The 17,637-nt window shown below is 42.1% G+C and overlaps 1 protein-coding gene and 1 non-coding gene across 3 annotated transcripts in view; both read right to left on the bottom strand.

Moving 5' to 3' along the window:
* Positions 1 to 17,637, bottom strand: part of PLEKHG7 (pleckstrin homology and RhoGEF domain containing G7) — an 88,200-nt gene that overhangs the window by 37,697 nt on the left and 32,866 nt on the right. Inside the window, exons 7-10 of one of the 2 annotated variants that reach the window (XM_069584182.1) lie at positions 9,110 to 9,208; positions 8,064 to 8,207; positions 3,326 to 3,421; positions 2,382 to 2,483 (exon numbers count right to left, since the gene is read on the bottom strand). In XM_069584182.1, the coding sequence (XP_069440283.1) occupies positions 2,382 to 2,483; positions 3,326 to 3,421; positions 8,064 to 8,207; positions 9,110 to 9,208 (441 nt within the window). The remainder of the gene's footprint in view (positions 1 to 2,381; positions 2,484 to 3,325; positions 3,422 to 8,063; positions 8,208 to 9,109; positions 9,209 to 17,637) is intronic. The other variant, XM_069584183.1, reaches the window with a different exon arrangement.
* On the bottom strand, positions 2,964 to 3,067 carry LOC138438429 (U6 spliceosomal RNA). Its single transcript, XR_011256364.1, has one exon. It is a non-coding gene; the product is annotated as a U6 spliceosomal RNA (small nuclear RNA).

Raw genomic sequence — 17,637 nt, 5'->3', positions numbered from 1 at the left:
CATTTACACTACCTAGATTACCACTGAGGGTAGGCCTGGCCATGGGACTTCCTGAGGCTGATGCGTGTGAACAGATATGCCGGAAACGTGAAGAGCCAGTGAGCGTCCGGCCTCTTTCACGTCTTGCCCTGGAGGCGCAGTGGTGACTTTCCAGGTGGTGGCTGCTCCTTCAGCAGGGGTCCCGGAGTGAGAACAATGAGAAAGCAGGAACACGGCGTGAGTGAGACGTGAACCAAGCCACCGAGAGCTGGAGTTTCTTTCCGTGGCACAACGAATCCAACCTGACGCAGGCCTTTTTAAATTTAGGAAAAACTTCTGCAGCCCACCTTTGCGCCTCTGTAACATATCAGGAAGCATCCGTATATGGCTATCATTATATACTTTCAGTGAAGAGTCCATGCTTTACTAGGCTATGGTCTGAACAGCTGTGTCCCCCTCAAACTCACATGTTGAATCCTAATCCCCAAGGTGATGGTATTGGAGGGGGTGGACCCTTCCAGAGACGATGAGGTCCCAAAGGTGAAGCCTCCATGAATGAAATGAATGCCCTTACACAGGAGACTCTGGAGAGCTCTCCGGCCCTCTCCACTATGTGAAGAATACAGTGAGAAGTCTGTGATCAGAAGAGGGCCCTCACATGAGCCGGCTGCCACCCTGGTATTGGATGTCCACCCTCTAGAACAGTGAGACATCGATTTCTGTTGTTTACAAGCTACCCAGTTTGTGGCACTTTGTTACACAGAGCCTGGGCAGACTAAGGCAGACTACTTACGTGTTATGATGAAAAGCTGTTATTTCTTCAGACTATTCACTAAAAACTGAATTAAAAATTATTTTTAGGGGGCCAGGTCTTGTTGCTAACATCAGCCTTCAGATGAATACTCCCAGATATGTCTGCCATAGCATCTATGTCCCAAGAGAGCCACAGCTACCCTTCGCCCTTGGAGATTCTCCAAGACCAGCAGAGGAATGATATACTTGGATCTATAATGGGTGCTGATGCTCTTTTGTGCTTCTTCCCATCACCATTAGAGGACGATGGCCAGGTTAGTCCAAGGAGGCAAGTGGAGAGAGCCTGCCAGTTGTCCTAGCCCTTGATGGAGTACAGAAATTATCAAGAAAACCAAGGGGACTTCAGACCCTGAACCAACACACATCCAATCATGCTCATTATCTAACTTACTAAGGGCTCTACCCTTTAACAAAAACAAAAAATGTGTAGCATGCAATGGTCCTAAAGAAATAATTTCTGACTCTAAAGGAATTGGGAGATCCTGAGATTTTAGCTAATTATTTCCAACACTTTATATTCTTTCTCCTGTTTTTCAAAGCTTTTCTTATTCTGATGTGCTTTCAAAATTCACTGAAGGATCTCCCCAGCTTATGCCTAGTTTTCTGCTTGTTTTGCTTTCTTAAATAGTCCTTGTTCATATCTCACTTCAAGCATCACTGCCTCAGGAAGAATTTCCTAGCTGTAGCTACCTCACCATCTGCCCCAAACTAGAAGTTTCCTTTCATAATATCTATGTATCTTTTTTCCCCAGCACTAACCTCAATTTTACTATATAATCATTGGTGTCATTAGTCGATTAATTTCTTTCCCACTAGAATGAAAACTCCCCCAAAGTAAGGGGTGTGTCTAATTCTGCACATTATCATGTACACGTTATCAGCTCCACACGTAAGTACTTCGTAATGCACATTACTTTTTCAATTTTGATACTTGCCCTTTGCAAGAACATTAAACATAAACCTGAGTATAATGTTTACAAGTCAATGCATCTTACTCTATATTTAAAAAAATGGATTATAACAACTTAAATCTTGCTAAATGACGACAGACAGAAACAGGATTAAAAGCTCAAAGTAGGGGAGAAAGTTCAAATTATCTACTCAAGGGAAAAAATAGCATTTATCAGACCAAGGGTACAAGTCTTCCTCCTTCCTCCTCCTTTAATACACAGAAGTCTTATTAAGGGTGCTGATGGATTTGAAGGTTTACTTTATTCCTTTCAGAAAGCCTGGCACTTTTGTTAGAACGACTACTGAACCATGTAATTAGCCTGCACAAACTATTGCTGTGAATATTGCTTTAAATCGAAGTCATTTGAAAAACAGACTTGGAAATGGCTTTTCCATGCATGCAGACTTTGTATTAATAAAGCTCACACAGGAGAGATAACAATGGAAAAACAGAATCTGCAACTTATTTTTGAAAATGCTGATTGGTGGAGAAAGGGATGTTTCCCTTGTGGGAGGGTGTTGGCAGAACTTTCCCAGAAATAACGATGATGATGATGGTCGAGGAAATATAAACAATCATCCTGAGAGGCGGGTGAATTTATCACACAGAAGCTGAGATATCCCAAAGAGGATTTTACCTTTGTGAGCACGGAAATAAAATCCAACGATGGTGAAGTCTCACAAATGTCAATGTAGTCCTTGAAGATACGGAAAAGACTGCTCACAAAACCAAAGCTTGTCTAGGGCCAGGGAGAAAGGAAAACAGAGTAGGCACACTTGCAGGGCTAAGAAATAAATATCCAGTGAACTTCAAATTTTGTTCCTACAGATGATTCCTACTTCCAAGTTATCTCCCTGGCAAAATTTAAAGATTTATTTTCCTCTACTCTCTAATATATTTTCTTACAAATGAATTCCTGTAGTATCTCTCTTCCTTTTTAGAGGAAAGATAGCTTTTATTTATAATATATGTGATAAAGAACATTCATTTGAGACTAGTCATTTATGATGATGGAGCACTTAGGAATATGTTTTTCTCTTTCTTTGTATTCAACATTATTTACTGAGGAAACTCATGTGCCCAACATTACTTATTCAGTCCTTCTATGCACGAGGCACTGTCTGAGGTCTTCTGGATAAAGCAGTAAACAAGATGGGTTCCCGAGTATACACTAGAAGGTATATACTTCTAGGAGGTGTTCCAGAACTTGTACTCTAGAAAAAACATGGAACATTTCCTGAATTTGTGTGTCATTCTTGGACAGAATCCATGCTAATCTTTGTCTCATTCCAATTTTAGTACATGTGCTGCTCAACTGAGTATTATGATTATTTTAAGTAACCACAGAAGAATTTTTTGAAATGTTATTGAAGACTAACTGATGGCTGCAATCTATTGGAAAGATTTCCTTCTTATTAACCTGAACTCCAGACCATAAGATTATGGAGAAGGAATATGGAAGAAACAATATTCCATACGCCAACATGGAATACAAACCACAAAAAGAGAAAAGCATAAATTTTCAGAGTCCTCTGGCGATTTTCAAAACATGGCTACTGGAACCTTTCTACTTTGGCTCACCTGACTTAGCTCCTCCAGGTTTGCAAAAAGTCTCCATAAATCCACATCCAGGAGATATTCATGAGTCTGCAGATATTTTAATGTATTCATGAAGATCTTAAAGAAATAAAACACACATCACTTTCTGCTTTTCAATTTTGATATTTGCCCTTTGCAAGAACATTAGACATAAACCTCCTGAGTATAATTTTACAAAACAACTTAGGGAGCAGTATTTTCAATGGTTAGGAATTGTGCTAAACACAAATGATGGCATTTAAGCTCCACAGAACACATGGAAAACGTGCTCTTCTGTATGAAGTAGTCGTTGCTGTGTGAGCCCTACCAATATTCCTGTAGAACATAATTTGTTTGAGCAGGCTTTCTCTCCTCCCAGCACCAGAGAGATCTCCAAGGTTCTCTTCTTGCCAGCAGCACTTACTTGAGACCAAAACAACATTCATTCTCAGTCTTTATTTATTCCTTTCTCTGCAAAAGACTTAAATGTTCTTTACTTTCAGGAAATTGAAAAGAGAACTAATGAGTGATTATCTGATAACTGGTAAGATGTTTAGATTTGGATAAAGCCATTAAATATTAATGAAAATATTAAGAGAGGCTTTATGTTACTGTTACTTGACTTGATGTTTTCCTACAATAGGAAAACTACAGCAAGTCAAGAAAAAAACCACAATCCTCACAGATCACCTGTCCCTCATTCAATAAACTAAAGAGAGATCAATTTATTGAAATAGGAATACTCTGTATCAATATGATGAAGCATTCAGAGGGAGCAAATAAGTCAAGAATTACAGGTATGAAAAGATTGGGCTTTAGATCACCAACGTTTTCCAATTCCTATTTCTATATTACCTAATCAGTGCAGTAAACGGTTCTTAAACTTGCGTCAGAATCATTTAGAGGCCTTGTTAAACCAGAGATTAGTAGGCCCTACCCGAAGCCTTTCTGATTCAGTAGGTCTCTGATGAGATATGAGAATATGAATTTCTAACAAGTTCCCAAGTGATTCTGATGCTGCTGGTTCAAGGACTCCACTTTGAGAACCACTGTTGAGAGCTTCCCACAATCTAGGCAGCACCAGTTGTCTGGAAGTCTGTCAATATCTTAGCATTTAAAACATATAGCAGAAAGAAACAGAAACCGTGACTTCAGATAAATTGGAGACATTCAGAAGGAATCATCTTTGTGCTATAAGATTCTTTGCTTTAACTGTTTACAACAGCCAAGACATGGAAGCAACCTAGATGTCCATCGGCAGACGAATGGATAAGAAAGCTGTGGTGCACATACACAATGGAATATTACTCAGCTATTAAAAAGAATGCCTTTGAATCAGTTTTAATGAGGTGGATGAAACTGGAGCCTATTATACATAGTGAAGTAAGTCAGAAAGAAAAATACCAATACAGTATATTAATGCACATATACGGAATTTAGAAAGATGGTAATGATGACCCTATATGCAAGACAGCAACAGAGACACAGGTGTAAAGAACAGACTCTTGGACTCTGTGGGAGAAGGCGAGGGTGGGATGATTTGAGAGAATAACACTGAAACATGTATATTATCACATGTGAAATAGATCGCCAGTCCACGTTTGATGCATGAGACAGGGTGCTCAAGGCTGGTGCACTGGGATGACCCTGAGGGATGGGCTGGGGAGGGGGGGTCAGGATGGGGAACACATGTACACCCGTGGCTGATTCATGTGAATGTACGGCAAAACCCACCACAATACTGTAAAGCAATTAGCCTCCAATTAAAATAAATTTAAAAATTCTTTGCTTTATAGAATTTTTGGCCATTTAAGAGAAATATTGAGTCTTTCAGTGAATTTGAGTTACAAAATTCCAATTTACAAGCAACTTTGGGAAATTTATATTGATTGTGTAAAGGGAGGTACTTATAAACTCCAAATACCAGGGATGGGGGTTGAAAATAAACACTGATTGAGCTTCTTTTCAACATAAAATGCTAATTTAAAAAGCTTATGTAGTTGACAGTGGGACAGGAAGTTCCGTTTTGTTTACTAGGGCAGAGGAAGGCAGTGGCGCTCATGAGGTGAGTGCTCTGCAGTGAACATCTACTGCTTCCCACTCAGCCCCAGTGCTCCCCTTTCCCTAACATTATCCCAGTTGTCACCTCAGTATCTGCCCTTCCTCACTCCTTGAATGTGATCGCCTTAAGACAATGAGCACCCTCCTTAACACGGTAGCTGGTTCAACACTGTGCATGTGACTTAAACCAGTCTAAACTGAACGAAGATCAAGACTCTGGCTATGAATGTTAAGAAATGATTTCTGCCTCTTTATCTCTCCCTCCCTCCCCTTTCCATTTCTTACTCTCTCCATAGCCTCAAGGACAACAGCCACTGTGTGACTATAACAGAAGCTGGCCATAGGATGAAGCTCAGACCATGGAAGGCAGGGATGAGAGATGAAAAGAGTCCTTGATTTTGAGCCCCTTGATAAAGCCAACCTTGTATTCTCTCTCAACTCTGGGCTTTATGGTTACATGGGTCAATAACATACAGTCTTACTTAACTAGTTTTCTGTATCCTAACTGAAACAATCTCCAAGTTTTAACTTTCTAAGTATCTTTGCTGTTTATATTCTGCTGGTAAAGTGCTTAGCAACGACTGACACAATAAACATTACTTACAGTCAATAACTATCATTTGTACAGCACTTGGGATTTCTCAAAGGAAATTAATCTGGTCATCACAGTGATCACATCTGATCGCATTGTCATCCCTCTTGTAGCTTAGAACAGGAATAACAAAAGACATGCTGAGGGATAAATCAGGTCTGCTACCCATTTTTGTAAATAAGCTATCATTTTAACACAGCCACACACATTTCTTTACAAATTATCTGTAGCTTCTTTTGTACTGCAACAGAAGAGCTGAGTAGTTGCAATAAAGACCACAAGGTTGGCAAAGCCCCAAATACTTACTATCTGGACCTTGACAGAAAGAATCTTCTGTTTTATGATATGGAAGACTAGACTTTCTTAAGTGCACAAAGCAAGTCAGAGGCAGATCTACGACTTGAACTCATGTCTCCCAACATAGTGCCTTTTCCTGGGTATGAGAGATGCCAGGATTTAAAAGTGCTTATGGGCAGAGGCCAGGAGAAATATCAATAACCTCAGATATGCAGATGACACCACCCTTATGGCAGAAAGTGAAGAGGAACTCAAAAGCCTCTTGATGAAAGTGAAAGAGGAGAGTGAAAAAGTTGGCTTAAAGCTCAAATTCAGAAAACTAAGATCATGGCATCTGGCCCCATCACGTCATGGGAAATAGATGGGGAAACAGTAGAAACAGTGTCAGACTTTATTTTGGGGGGGCTCCAAAATCACTGCAGATGGTGATTGCAGCCATGAAATTAAAAGATGCTTACTCCTTGGAAGGAAAGTTATGACCAACCTAGGTAGAATATTGAAAAGCAGAGACATTACTTTGCCAACAAAGTCCGTCTAGTCAAGGCTATGGATTTTCCAGTGGTTATGTATGGATGTGAGAGTTGGACTGTGAAGAAAGCTGAGAGCCGAAGAATTGATGCTTTTGAACTGTGGTGTTGGAGAAGACTCTTGAGAGTCTCTTGGACTGCAAGGAGATCCAACCAGTCCATTCTAGGGCTGGTGCTTGGGGCTGGTGCACTGGGATAACCCAGAGAGATGGTATGGGGAGGGAGGTGGGAGAGGGGTTCAGGATTGGGAACTTATGTATACCTGTGGTGGATTCATGTTGATGTATGGCAAAACCAATACAGTATTGTAAAATAAAGTAAAAGAAAAAATAATAATAAAGGAGATCAGCCCTGGGTGTTCTTTGGAAGGAATGATGCTAAAGCTGAAACTCTAGTACTTTGGCCACCTCATGCGAAGAACTGACTCATTGGAAAAGACTCTGATGCTGGGAGGGACTGGGGGCAGGAGGAGAAGGGGACGACAGAGGATGAGATGGTTGGATGGCATCTGGACTCGATGGAGGTGAGTTTGAACTCCAGGAGATGGTGATGGACAGGGAGGCCTGGTGTGCTGTGATTCACGGGGTCACAAAGAGTCGGACACGACTGAGCGACTGAACTGAACTGAACTGATGGGCAGGGGCAACCTTGGGAGCAATGTGGTCCATCCTCCCCTGTGGTCTTAGAAGGCACTTTCTCCCTTCCTATCCCTTGCCCTGTGGTTCTTCTACAAGGAGCCTCCCCAGATCAGGACCAGTGCACTGTACAACTTCAGGGGCGCCATTTTCATGACAGACACCATGAACACACTGTGTAATCCAAGCCCCTTGTGTTACATATGGACGGTTGTCCTGGAAATCTATGACCGTGGCTCCATAGCTGACAAAACGCCTGGCACTGATCATAAGGGAGTAAGAGAGCCCGAAGAGCAAGCTGACCAGAGATGGAATGGCTGCCTTGAGGGTGGCTGTGAGCCTCCTGACTTGATGAGTGTGTAAACACAGGGTGCGAATCAGGCAGAGGAGATTCAGACAGCACATGGGCAGCTGGACTAGTTTACTGAGAAGGTCTCACCCAATCCTCCGAGTCTATGTTTAAGAAAAGAATGAAGAGAACCCAAGTTGCAGATAACCAGAGATAAATAAAATTTCCTTAAGATCCCCTGAAAGAGGGGAGCCACCCACCTTTCTTCAGCATGGAAAAAAGGAACAAGTCCCCAAAGAACCAATGTTTTCCATCTAACAAAAATTAAAGCCAGCATTACCATCTTAAGAACTAATAAATGGTCCAAAAAATAAGTGCATTCACTCGTGAAGAGTTCCCACACAGCCTCTTGCTGCTTTCTCAAGTCTGATTGATTAGCAGGAAGTTTCTGATGCATTTCCATGACTTCACTCCAGGTCTTATCCTGCATGTGGGAGGAAAAAGAGAGAACAAACGTTTCCACCTTGATGGGCTGACCTATTGTCCTTTCTTGGACTTGTAGTGCAGCAGAAACAAGCAATCTCCCAAATCATGATCTCCCATTGCAAGCCCCAGGCGCCCCGCTGGATGAAAGTGAAAAAGTGAAAGTGTTAGTTGCTCAGTCCTGTCTGACCTTTTGGGATCCATGGACTGCAGTCTACCAGGTTCCTAGGACCATGGAATTCTCCAATTGGAGTGGGCAGACATTCCCTTCCTCAGGTGATCTTTTTAACTCAGGAATTGATCTTCCTGACCTAGGGATTGAACCTGGGTCTCCTGCATTGCAGGCAGATTTTTTACTGTCTGAGTCATCAGGAAGCCCATCCCTCTGGGCAGAGTTACCCAAACCACAGTCCTCTCTGCACGAGTTTGGGATATCAATTCCTCCCATGCATGGGATGGACATGTTATTTACAGTTTAAAAAGAATCCCAAACCCAGAACTGGGAAATCTGATCCAGGTTCCACTAGTAACACTTGCTGAAATTAACTACCGAAGAATCATGAAATGAGAGTTTAAAGAGACCATCAGAAATTGTCTTATAAAAACCAGCTTATTTTTCAAATGAGGAAATGAAGGCCCAGTGAGGGGAAGAATTGTAACAACTATTAACATTTATGTAGGACTTCTTGGTCTACAAAGTACTCTCATGTCCATTACTTTATTTAAGATAAAATGACTTCCCCGAGGTTTCAATGTGCTTTAGAGAGAGCAGACCTCCTTCTACCCCAGTCTGGGCTTCTCTTCTGTACTTTGCTATTATTATGAACAATGCAATAATCTGATATCTTATAATACTGACAAAAACAAAAAAAGAAGCCACACAGAAAGCAAATCAGGAGATACCTTCAGGGTGTGGAACTCATAGTCCCTGAAGTCTGTAATCTTCAAAGAGGACAGGCAGTCTTCCAGATCAGATATATGTTTGTTCTTGTCTTTGCCCTGCTAAGAGATTGTAAGAACAGGATTTTCATATTTGAATTCTTTTAGTGATACACCTCTGATAGCCTCAGCATCTTTGTTTCACGGTCCCACATGCAGGAGATCAGGCTGCGCAATTTGTCTATGAACCACTAACAGGTGAAAAGCCATTTCTGAGCCAGAGTCTGACCCACAGGAGTTCAGAATATCAGACATGGAGGAGAAAGGCTGGTGAACATGGCTGATCCAAACCTCTCATTTTACTAATTAAGAAAAAAAAGCTGGCGCCATAAAAGCAGAACTGCCACATAGCAATTAGATGGATTTCTGTCTAGTGTGCACCCTGCAAAAGTTAGTCCTTCAGAATCGAACTTTTCTGATGGACTTTACCATCAGAAGGGGCCTTGGAGATCTTAGTTCAACCCCTCATTTAGCAGATGACTAAATAAAGTCCAGAGTATTAAAGGAACTTCCCAGGATAGTAATTCTCAGCTGGAGAATACCAGGATATGCTAGAAACTCTAGTTTCTTTAGATTGGAACACCTACTTATTTTTGTTATAATTTTTATTTTAAATAATATTAGTTAAAAGAATCAGGTTCAAAGGTAATATGTGTTTGTTGCAGAAAACCTGAGAAACAAAAACACAAAGAAAAGCAAAGTTACCTGTAGTCTCCACTGGCTCCCCCCACCCCCAGGTAATTATTGAAAACACTTTTCTTATTGTATTTATAATTAATTTTTAATGGTATCACATTCATCTATCCTTTTGAAACTTACTGTATTGTGACTTTTTAATTTTTCTGACTCATTCACTATTCTCTTGCAACATCATGAATTACTCATTTTAAGAGTTCATTTTAGCAACTACACCAGGAAGAAGCTATCAAATAACAATGTGAGGCTCTCTAAAGTCAACTTGGCTGCCTAGATAAATGTTTATCACAAACAACATTTTAACTTACTGCATTGCATCAGGGTGCATGATGCTGGCGTGGATCTAAGCAGTTTGGCGGACATCATTCAACTTTAGGTAAAGTAGCCAGAGAAGGAAGGCTTATCTGCTATTGTGGGGATGTAGCTCCCTGTGTGTCAGAAAGATAACCCTGTAATAATTTCAGAAAGTGCTAAAGGACCATGGCTGAATCTCTGCTAAGGTTACGGCACCAAAACAAAAAACTTATTAGAGACTTATTAACTTCATAGTAGCAGAGAAATCTTGGAGCTGGTTGGGGACCTCCTACAGCAATTGGGACATGTGCCTTTTGTTGATGTCTGAAACCATAGTGACTGCATGTTGTGTAAATTAAAAATCAGCAGTCAGTTGGGAAATAAGGAAGCTGAGGCAATGGAAGACGCATCAGACATGGGGCGCCAGCCGTCTACCTTGAAGAACACTCACTGTGGCTTTCCAAGGATCTGCCCAACCTCCTGACCAAAGTGCTTGGTGGATATGATAGTGAGAAGGGAAGAGACAGTCCTCTCAAAGGAAACATTAACTATTTAGAGTTACTGACCCACTGCTGGAAGCTGTGCTCCTTCCACTATGATGGCGCTGGCTTCTGGTGGAGAGGCAACGAGATGTCAAAGGGATTTGAGAGAATATAGAAGATAAAGAAAATAAGTCAAGGCTAATCCTCAGGGCTCGAATTTAATAACTAAGAGGTGGGAGGACTTTCAAGATGGTGGAGGAATAAGACAGGAAGATCAACTTCCTCCCTACAAATACATCAAAAATACATCTGCATGCAGATGAACTCACACAGAATACATTCTGAATGCTGGCAGGAGATCCCTGACTTCCAAAAAGGCAAGCCAATCTTCTCAGAATGAGGCAGGGCAAAAGATAAAGATTTAAAAAAAAAAAAAAAAAAAGGGATTTCGGGACAGGGACCAGCATCCTGGGGAGGGAGCTGTGAAGGAGGAAAAGTTCCAACACATTCAGAAACCCCCTCATGGGTGAGGACAAGGGGGAGTTTTGGAACCTCAGAGGGGAATAAAGCAACAGGTGCTCAGAAGGCAAAACAGAGAGAATTCACCAGAGTTCGTTACCAAACAGCACTTCCCAGCTGAGGAGTGGCTTGCACTCATGCCCACTGCTGCTAGTGGGGGCTGGGTGCTCAGGCTTCAGGAGCAGGACCCCAGGAAGAGCACCAGTATTGACTGCTCTGAAGATATTCTGAGAAGGCCAGTATGACACAGCTGAGGCAGTCCAGGTAAAAGACTGGGACTCTCAGAGAGGCAAGAGATCATGGCGGCAGGGAGCCTCTAACTCCGTGTGCTGGTGGACTGCAGGAACCCACCTTCAAAACTGATACAGGCGGGATGAGCAAAGCCATGAGATGCCCAACCCCTGAGGGAGATACACACAGAAGAACTGTGCAAAAAAGGTCTTAATGACCCAGATAACCATGATGGTGTAATCACTTCCCTACAGCCAGATATCCTAGAGTGTGAAGTCAAATGGGCCTTAGGAAGCATTACTACGAACGAAGACAGTGGAGGTGATGGAATTTCAACTGGGCTGTTTCAAATCCTAAAAGATGATGCTGTTAAAGTGCTGTGCTCAGTATGCCACAAATTTGGGAAACTCAGCAATGGCCAAAGGACTGGAAAAGGTCACTCTTCATTCCAATCCCAAAGAAGGGCAACGCCAAAGAATGTTCAAATTACTATAGAATTGCACTCATTTCACTTGCTAGCAAAGTAATGCTCAAAATCCTTCAGGCTAGACTTCAACAATACATGAACCAAGACCTTCCTGAAGTACAACCGGGATTTATAAAAGGCATAAGAATCAGAGATCAATTTACCAACATTTGTTGGATCGTAGAAAAAGCAAAGGAATTCCCCCCCAAAAAAATCTACTTCCACTTCATTGACGATGCTACAGCCTTTGCTTGTGTAGATTACAACAAACCATGGAAAAGTCTTAGAGATGGAAATAGCAGACCATCTAATCTGCCTCCTGAGAAACTTGTATGCAGGACAGGAAGCAACAGTTAGAATTGGACATGGTTATTTAGCTTACATGCAGAGTACATCATGCAAAATGCCAGGCTGGATGAAGCTCAAACTGGTATAAAGACTGCTGGGAGAAATATCAACAACTTCAGATATGCAGATGATACCACTCTAACGGCAGAAACTGAAGAGGAACTCAAGAACCTCTTGATGAGGGTGAAAGAGGAGAGTGAAAAACTGGCTTGAAATTTAACATTCAAAAAAACTAAGATAATGGCATCCGGTCCCATCACTTCATGGCAAATAGATGAGGAAACAATGGAAACAGAGACAGACAGGGCTTGGGCTCCAAAATTATTGCAGATGGTGACTGCAACCATGAAATTAAAACATGGTTGCTCCTTGGAAGAAAAGCTATGACAAATCTAGACAGCATATTCAAATGCAGAGACATCACTTGGCCAACACAAGTCCATATGGTCAAAGCTATGGTTTTTCTAGTACTCATATATGGATGTGAGAGCTGGACCATAAAGAAGGCTGAGCACCCAAGAACTGATGCTTTCGAATTGTGGTGCTGGAGAAGACACTTGAGAGTCCCTTGGACAGCAAGGAGATCCAACCAGTTAATCCTACAGAAAACCAACCCTGAATATTCATTGGAAGGACTGATGCTGAAGCTCCAATACTTTGGCTACTTGATGCGGAAAGCCATCTCAATGGAAAAGACCCTTTGCTGGGAAAGACTGAGGCCAAGAGGAGAAGGGGGTGACAGAGGATGAGATGGTTAGATGGCATTACCGACTCAAGGAACATGAGTTTGAGCAAACTATGGGAGACAGTGAAGGACAGGAAAGCTTTGTGTGCTGCAGCTAATGGGGTGGCAAAGAGTCGGACAAAACTTAGTGACTGAACAAGGGGTAGATATGCCTGGCCAAAGCCACCACCTATGCCAGTGAGCACCAGCAGCAGAACTAGACGCAACTGCAGTTTATGATCCCAGAGTGGGGAAGGCAAGCCAATGGCCACTGCCAAAGCCAAGAAGGTGGCCTGAAGCAGGGGACAAAATACAGCTGCTGCGGTCCCAACGCTAGAGGTAGCAGCTGTCATCAGGCTGTGAGCCTGCACAGGTTACAACCCATACCTTCCTGGGAGCCTATGCAACTGAGCTCTGCGGAGAGACACAAGACCTGGGGCCAATCCCTCTGCGAGAGGGCACGGCCCACCTCAGTCTGTGGAAACTTCCCACAGGCTGCCGTAGGCACTCCCCGTCTGAGGCTTCCAAAGGCCTTCTTCTTCCCAGCCCGACTGAGCAAGTGAGTCTTAATGAGCTGCTACTTCTGTCCCCTCTGGTCTAGGTGGGGAAGACACTTGAGGGTGGCCTACAAACAGAGGTGGGCCCCAAACCAAAGTGGAGTACCAGGGGCTGTGTGAATAAAAAGGAGGAGGGGGATTCCCTGCTGTAGCCATAGGTACAGGAGATTAAATCTCTGCAATTAGCTTGAGACTCTGGACTTTGGGGGCAACTGTGGATTTGGGGAGCAAGTACAGGGGAGAATAAGGCCAGATCTGAATCTGAGCTGACCTCAGAGCATCCACAGCAGGTTCAGAGACTTTCCTAAAAATACTGGAGGATTTTCTGAGTAGGCAGATTGTCTGGTAAACACTGTGTGGAGAGGACAATGGAGGGCTCAGGAGGACATTCTTCCTATACCACTCTCTCCTTTTGTAATGTTGTTCTTTATTATTGCTTTAATTTCTACTTTTTAACTTACTTTTTCCTTTTTAAAAAGCATCTTATTTTTAAATAAACTTACTTTACTTTTCCCCTATTTTTATAGGACTCTTTAGTTATACTGCATTTCCCCCATATTTTTGGTTTTGTCTTTTTGCTAGTCTAGTTTTTAGTATTCATTTTCATTGATAGATTTCTTTATTGGCTTGACTGCTCTCTTTGTTTTTGATTCCTGCTTTTATTCTTTTTTCTCTATTTTCTCTCTTCTCTTTATAAGTCTGTGAGTTTCTTTGGGTGTTCTTGATTGACGAGTGCTGCTTTCACCAACTGTCTTGGAGTTTTGTCTTCTGTGTGGCCTGTGAAGTCTTGGTGCTACAGTAAGGGGTCATGCTTGAATCTCCAAGTTGGAAGACCCGAGTCCAGGACTTTGGGCCACCAGAGAATCCCCAACTCTATGAGACATTATTTGGCAAGAATTCTCCCAAAGGCCTTTATCTCAACACTAAGACCAGGTCCCACCCCAAAGCCAGTAAGCTTCAGTGCCAGATGCCTCAAGCCAACCCTTCAGCAAAACAGGAACATAACCCTGCCCGTTAGCAGACAGGCTGCCAAAAGCCACACCAAGCCCAGAGACACCCCAAACACACTGCTGGGCAAAACACTGCCCTTCAGAGACAAGATTCAGTTCCATCCACCAGATCACAGGTACAAGTCCCCTCAATCAGGAAACCTTCACAAGGCCCTGGTCCAATGCCACCCACTGGGGGCAGGTTCCACAAATAGGAACTGTGACCTTCCAGCCTGCAGAAAGGAGACTCCAAACACAGCAAACTACACAAAATAAAAAGACAGAGAAAGATGCAGCAGATGAAGGAACATGGTAAAAACCCACAAGACCAAACAAATGAAGAGGAAACAGGCAGTCTACCTGAAAAAGAATTCAGAGTAATGATAGTAAAGATGACCCCAAATCTTGAAAATAAAATGGAGGCACAGATAAAGGGAATGAAGGCACAGATCAAGAAGATATAAGAAATGTTTAACAAGGACTTCCAATGAGAAGAACAACAAGAAAGTCTTCTTAAGGGAACAATACAAAGAAAGAGGGGAAAACAATAGAATGGGAAAGACTAGAGATCTCCTCAAGAAATTAGAGATACCAAGGGAACATTTCATGCAAAGATGGGCACAATAAAGGATAGAAACGGGATGGAACTAACAGAAGCAGAAGATATTAAGAAGGGCCAAGAATACACAGAAGAACCATACAAAAAAGGTCTTAATGATCCAGATAACCATGACGGTGTGGTCACTCACTTAGAGCCGGACAATCCTACAGTGTGAAGTGAAGTAGGCTTTAGGAAGCTTTACTAGAAACAAAACTAGTGGAGGTAACTGAATTCCAGCTGAGTTATTTCAAATGCTAAAAGATGATGCTATTAAAGTGCTACACTCAATACGCCAGCAAATTTGGAAAACTCAGCAGTGGCCATAGGGCTGGAAAAGGTCAGTGTTCATTCCAATTCCAAAGGACAATGTCAAAGAACGTTCAAACTACTGCACAATTGTGCTTATTTACTATTGTGCTAGTAAGGTACTGCTCAAAATCCTTCAAGCTAGGCTTCAATAGTATGTGAACTGAGAACTTCCAGATACACAGGCTGGATTTAGAAAAGGCATAAGAATCAGGTATCAAATTGCCAACATCCACTGGACTATAGAAAAAGCAAGGGACTTTCAGAAAAACATATACTTCTGCTTTATTAACTATCATAGCCTTTGACTGTGTGGATCACAACAAACTGTGGAAATTCTTCAAAAGATCAGACTACCAGACCACCTGACCTGCCACCTGAGAAATCTGTATGCAGGTCAAGAAGCAACAATTAGAACTGTACATGGAACAACAGACTGGTTCCAAACTGGGAAAGGAGTACATCAAGGGTGTATACTGTCACCCTGCTTATTTAACTTATATGCAGAGTACATCATGCAAAATGCCAAGCTGGATGAAGCTCAAGTTGGAACCAAGATTGCTGGGAGAAATATCAACAACCTCAGATATGCAGATGATACTACCCTAATAAGTAAAAAGAGAAGAGGAACTCAAGAACCCCTTGATGAAAGTGAAAGAGGAGAGTGAAAAAGCTGGCTTAAAACTCAACTTTCAAAAAACTAAGATCATGGCATCCTGTCCCATCACTTCATGGCAAATACATGGGGAAACAATCAAAGCAGTGACAGACTTCATTTTCTTGGGCTCCAAAATCTCTGTGGATGGTGACTGCAACCATGAAATTAAAAGATGTTTGCTCCTTGGAAGGAAAGCTATGACAAACCTAGACAGCATATTAAAAACCCAAGACATTACTTTTCCAACAAAGATTGGTATGGTCAAAGCTATGGTTTTTCCAATAGTCATGTATGGATGTGAGAGCTAGACCATAAAGAAGGCTGAGTGATGAAGAATTGATGCTTTTGTATTGTGGTGTTGCAGAAAACTCTTCAGAGTCCCTTAGACTGCAAGGAGATCCAACCAGTCCATGATAAAGGAACTCAGTCCTGAATGTTCTTGGAAGGACTAATGCTGAAGCTGAAGTTCCAATACTTTGCCACCTGATGGGAAGAGCTGACTCATTAGAAAAGACCCTGATGCTGGCAAAGATTGAAGGCAGGAGGAGAAGGGAACAACAGAGGATGAGATGGTTGGATGACACCACTGACTCAAGGGACATTGAGTTTAAGCAAGCTCTGGGAGATGGTGGAAGACAGGGAAGCCTGGCCTGCTGCAGTCCATGGGGTCACAGAGAGTCAGACAAGACTGAGCAAATGAACAACAACAACAGAAGAAAAAGAGGAAAACAAAGGGTCTGAGAAAATATTTGAGGAGACTATAGTTGAAAACTGCCCTAACACGGGAAAGGAAGTAGCCACCCAAGTCCAGTAAATCCAGAGAGTCCCATACAGAATGAACTCAAATAGAAATATGCTCAGACATATTTGGCTACCTCATGTGAAGAGTTGACTCACTGGAAAAGACCCTGATGCTGGGAGGGACTGGGGGCAGGAGGAGCAGGGGATGACAGAGGATGAGATGGCTGGATGGCATCACTGACCTGATGGACATGAGTTTGGGTAGACTCCAGGAGCTGGTGATGGACAGGGAGGTCTGGCGTGCTGCAATTCATGGGGTTGCAAAGAGTCGGACACGACTGAGTGACTGCACTGAACTGAAGACATATTAATCAAACTAATGATAGTTAAATACAAAAAATATTAAAAGCAGCAAGGCAAAAGCAAAACATAACATAAAAGGGGATCCCCATAAGGCTAACAGCTGATCTTGCAACAGAAATTCTGCAGGTCGTAAGGGAATGACAGGATATACTGGAAAATGATGAAAGGAAAAAACTTACAACCAAGATTACTGTATCCAGGAAGGATCTCATTCAGTTTTAAAGAAAAAATCAAAAGCTTTATAGATAAGCAAAAATTAAGAGAATTCAGCACCACCAAATTAGCTTTACAAGAAATCTTAAAGGAGCTTCTCTAGACAGGAAACACAAGAGAAGCAAAAAGTCTATAAAAACAAACCCAAAACAGAAAAGTAAAAGGTAATAGGATCATACATATCAATAATTACCTTAAATGAAAATGGACTAAATGCTTCAAACCAAAAGATACAGACTGGCTGAACGGATACAAAAACTAGACCCCTATATATTCTGTCTACAAGGGACACACTTCAGACCTA

Source organism: Ovis canadensis, chromosome 3 (assembly GCF_042477335.2).
Source record: "Ovis canadensis isolate MfBH-ARS-UI-01 breed Bighorn chromosome 3, ARS-UI_OviCan_v2, whole genome shotgun sequence".
NCBI lineage: Eukaryota > Metazoa > Chordata > Mammalia > Artiodactyla > Bovidae > Ovis > Ovis canadensis.
Note: the sequence above shows the minus strand (reverse complement) of the source record. Positions and strands in the feature narration are given on the sequence as shown.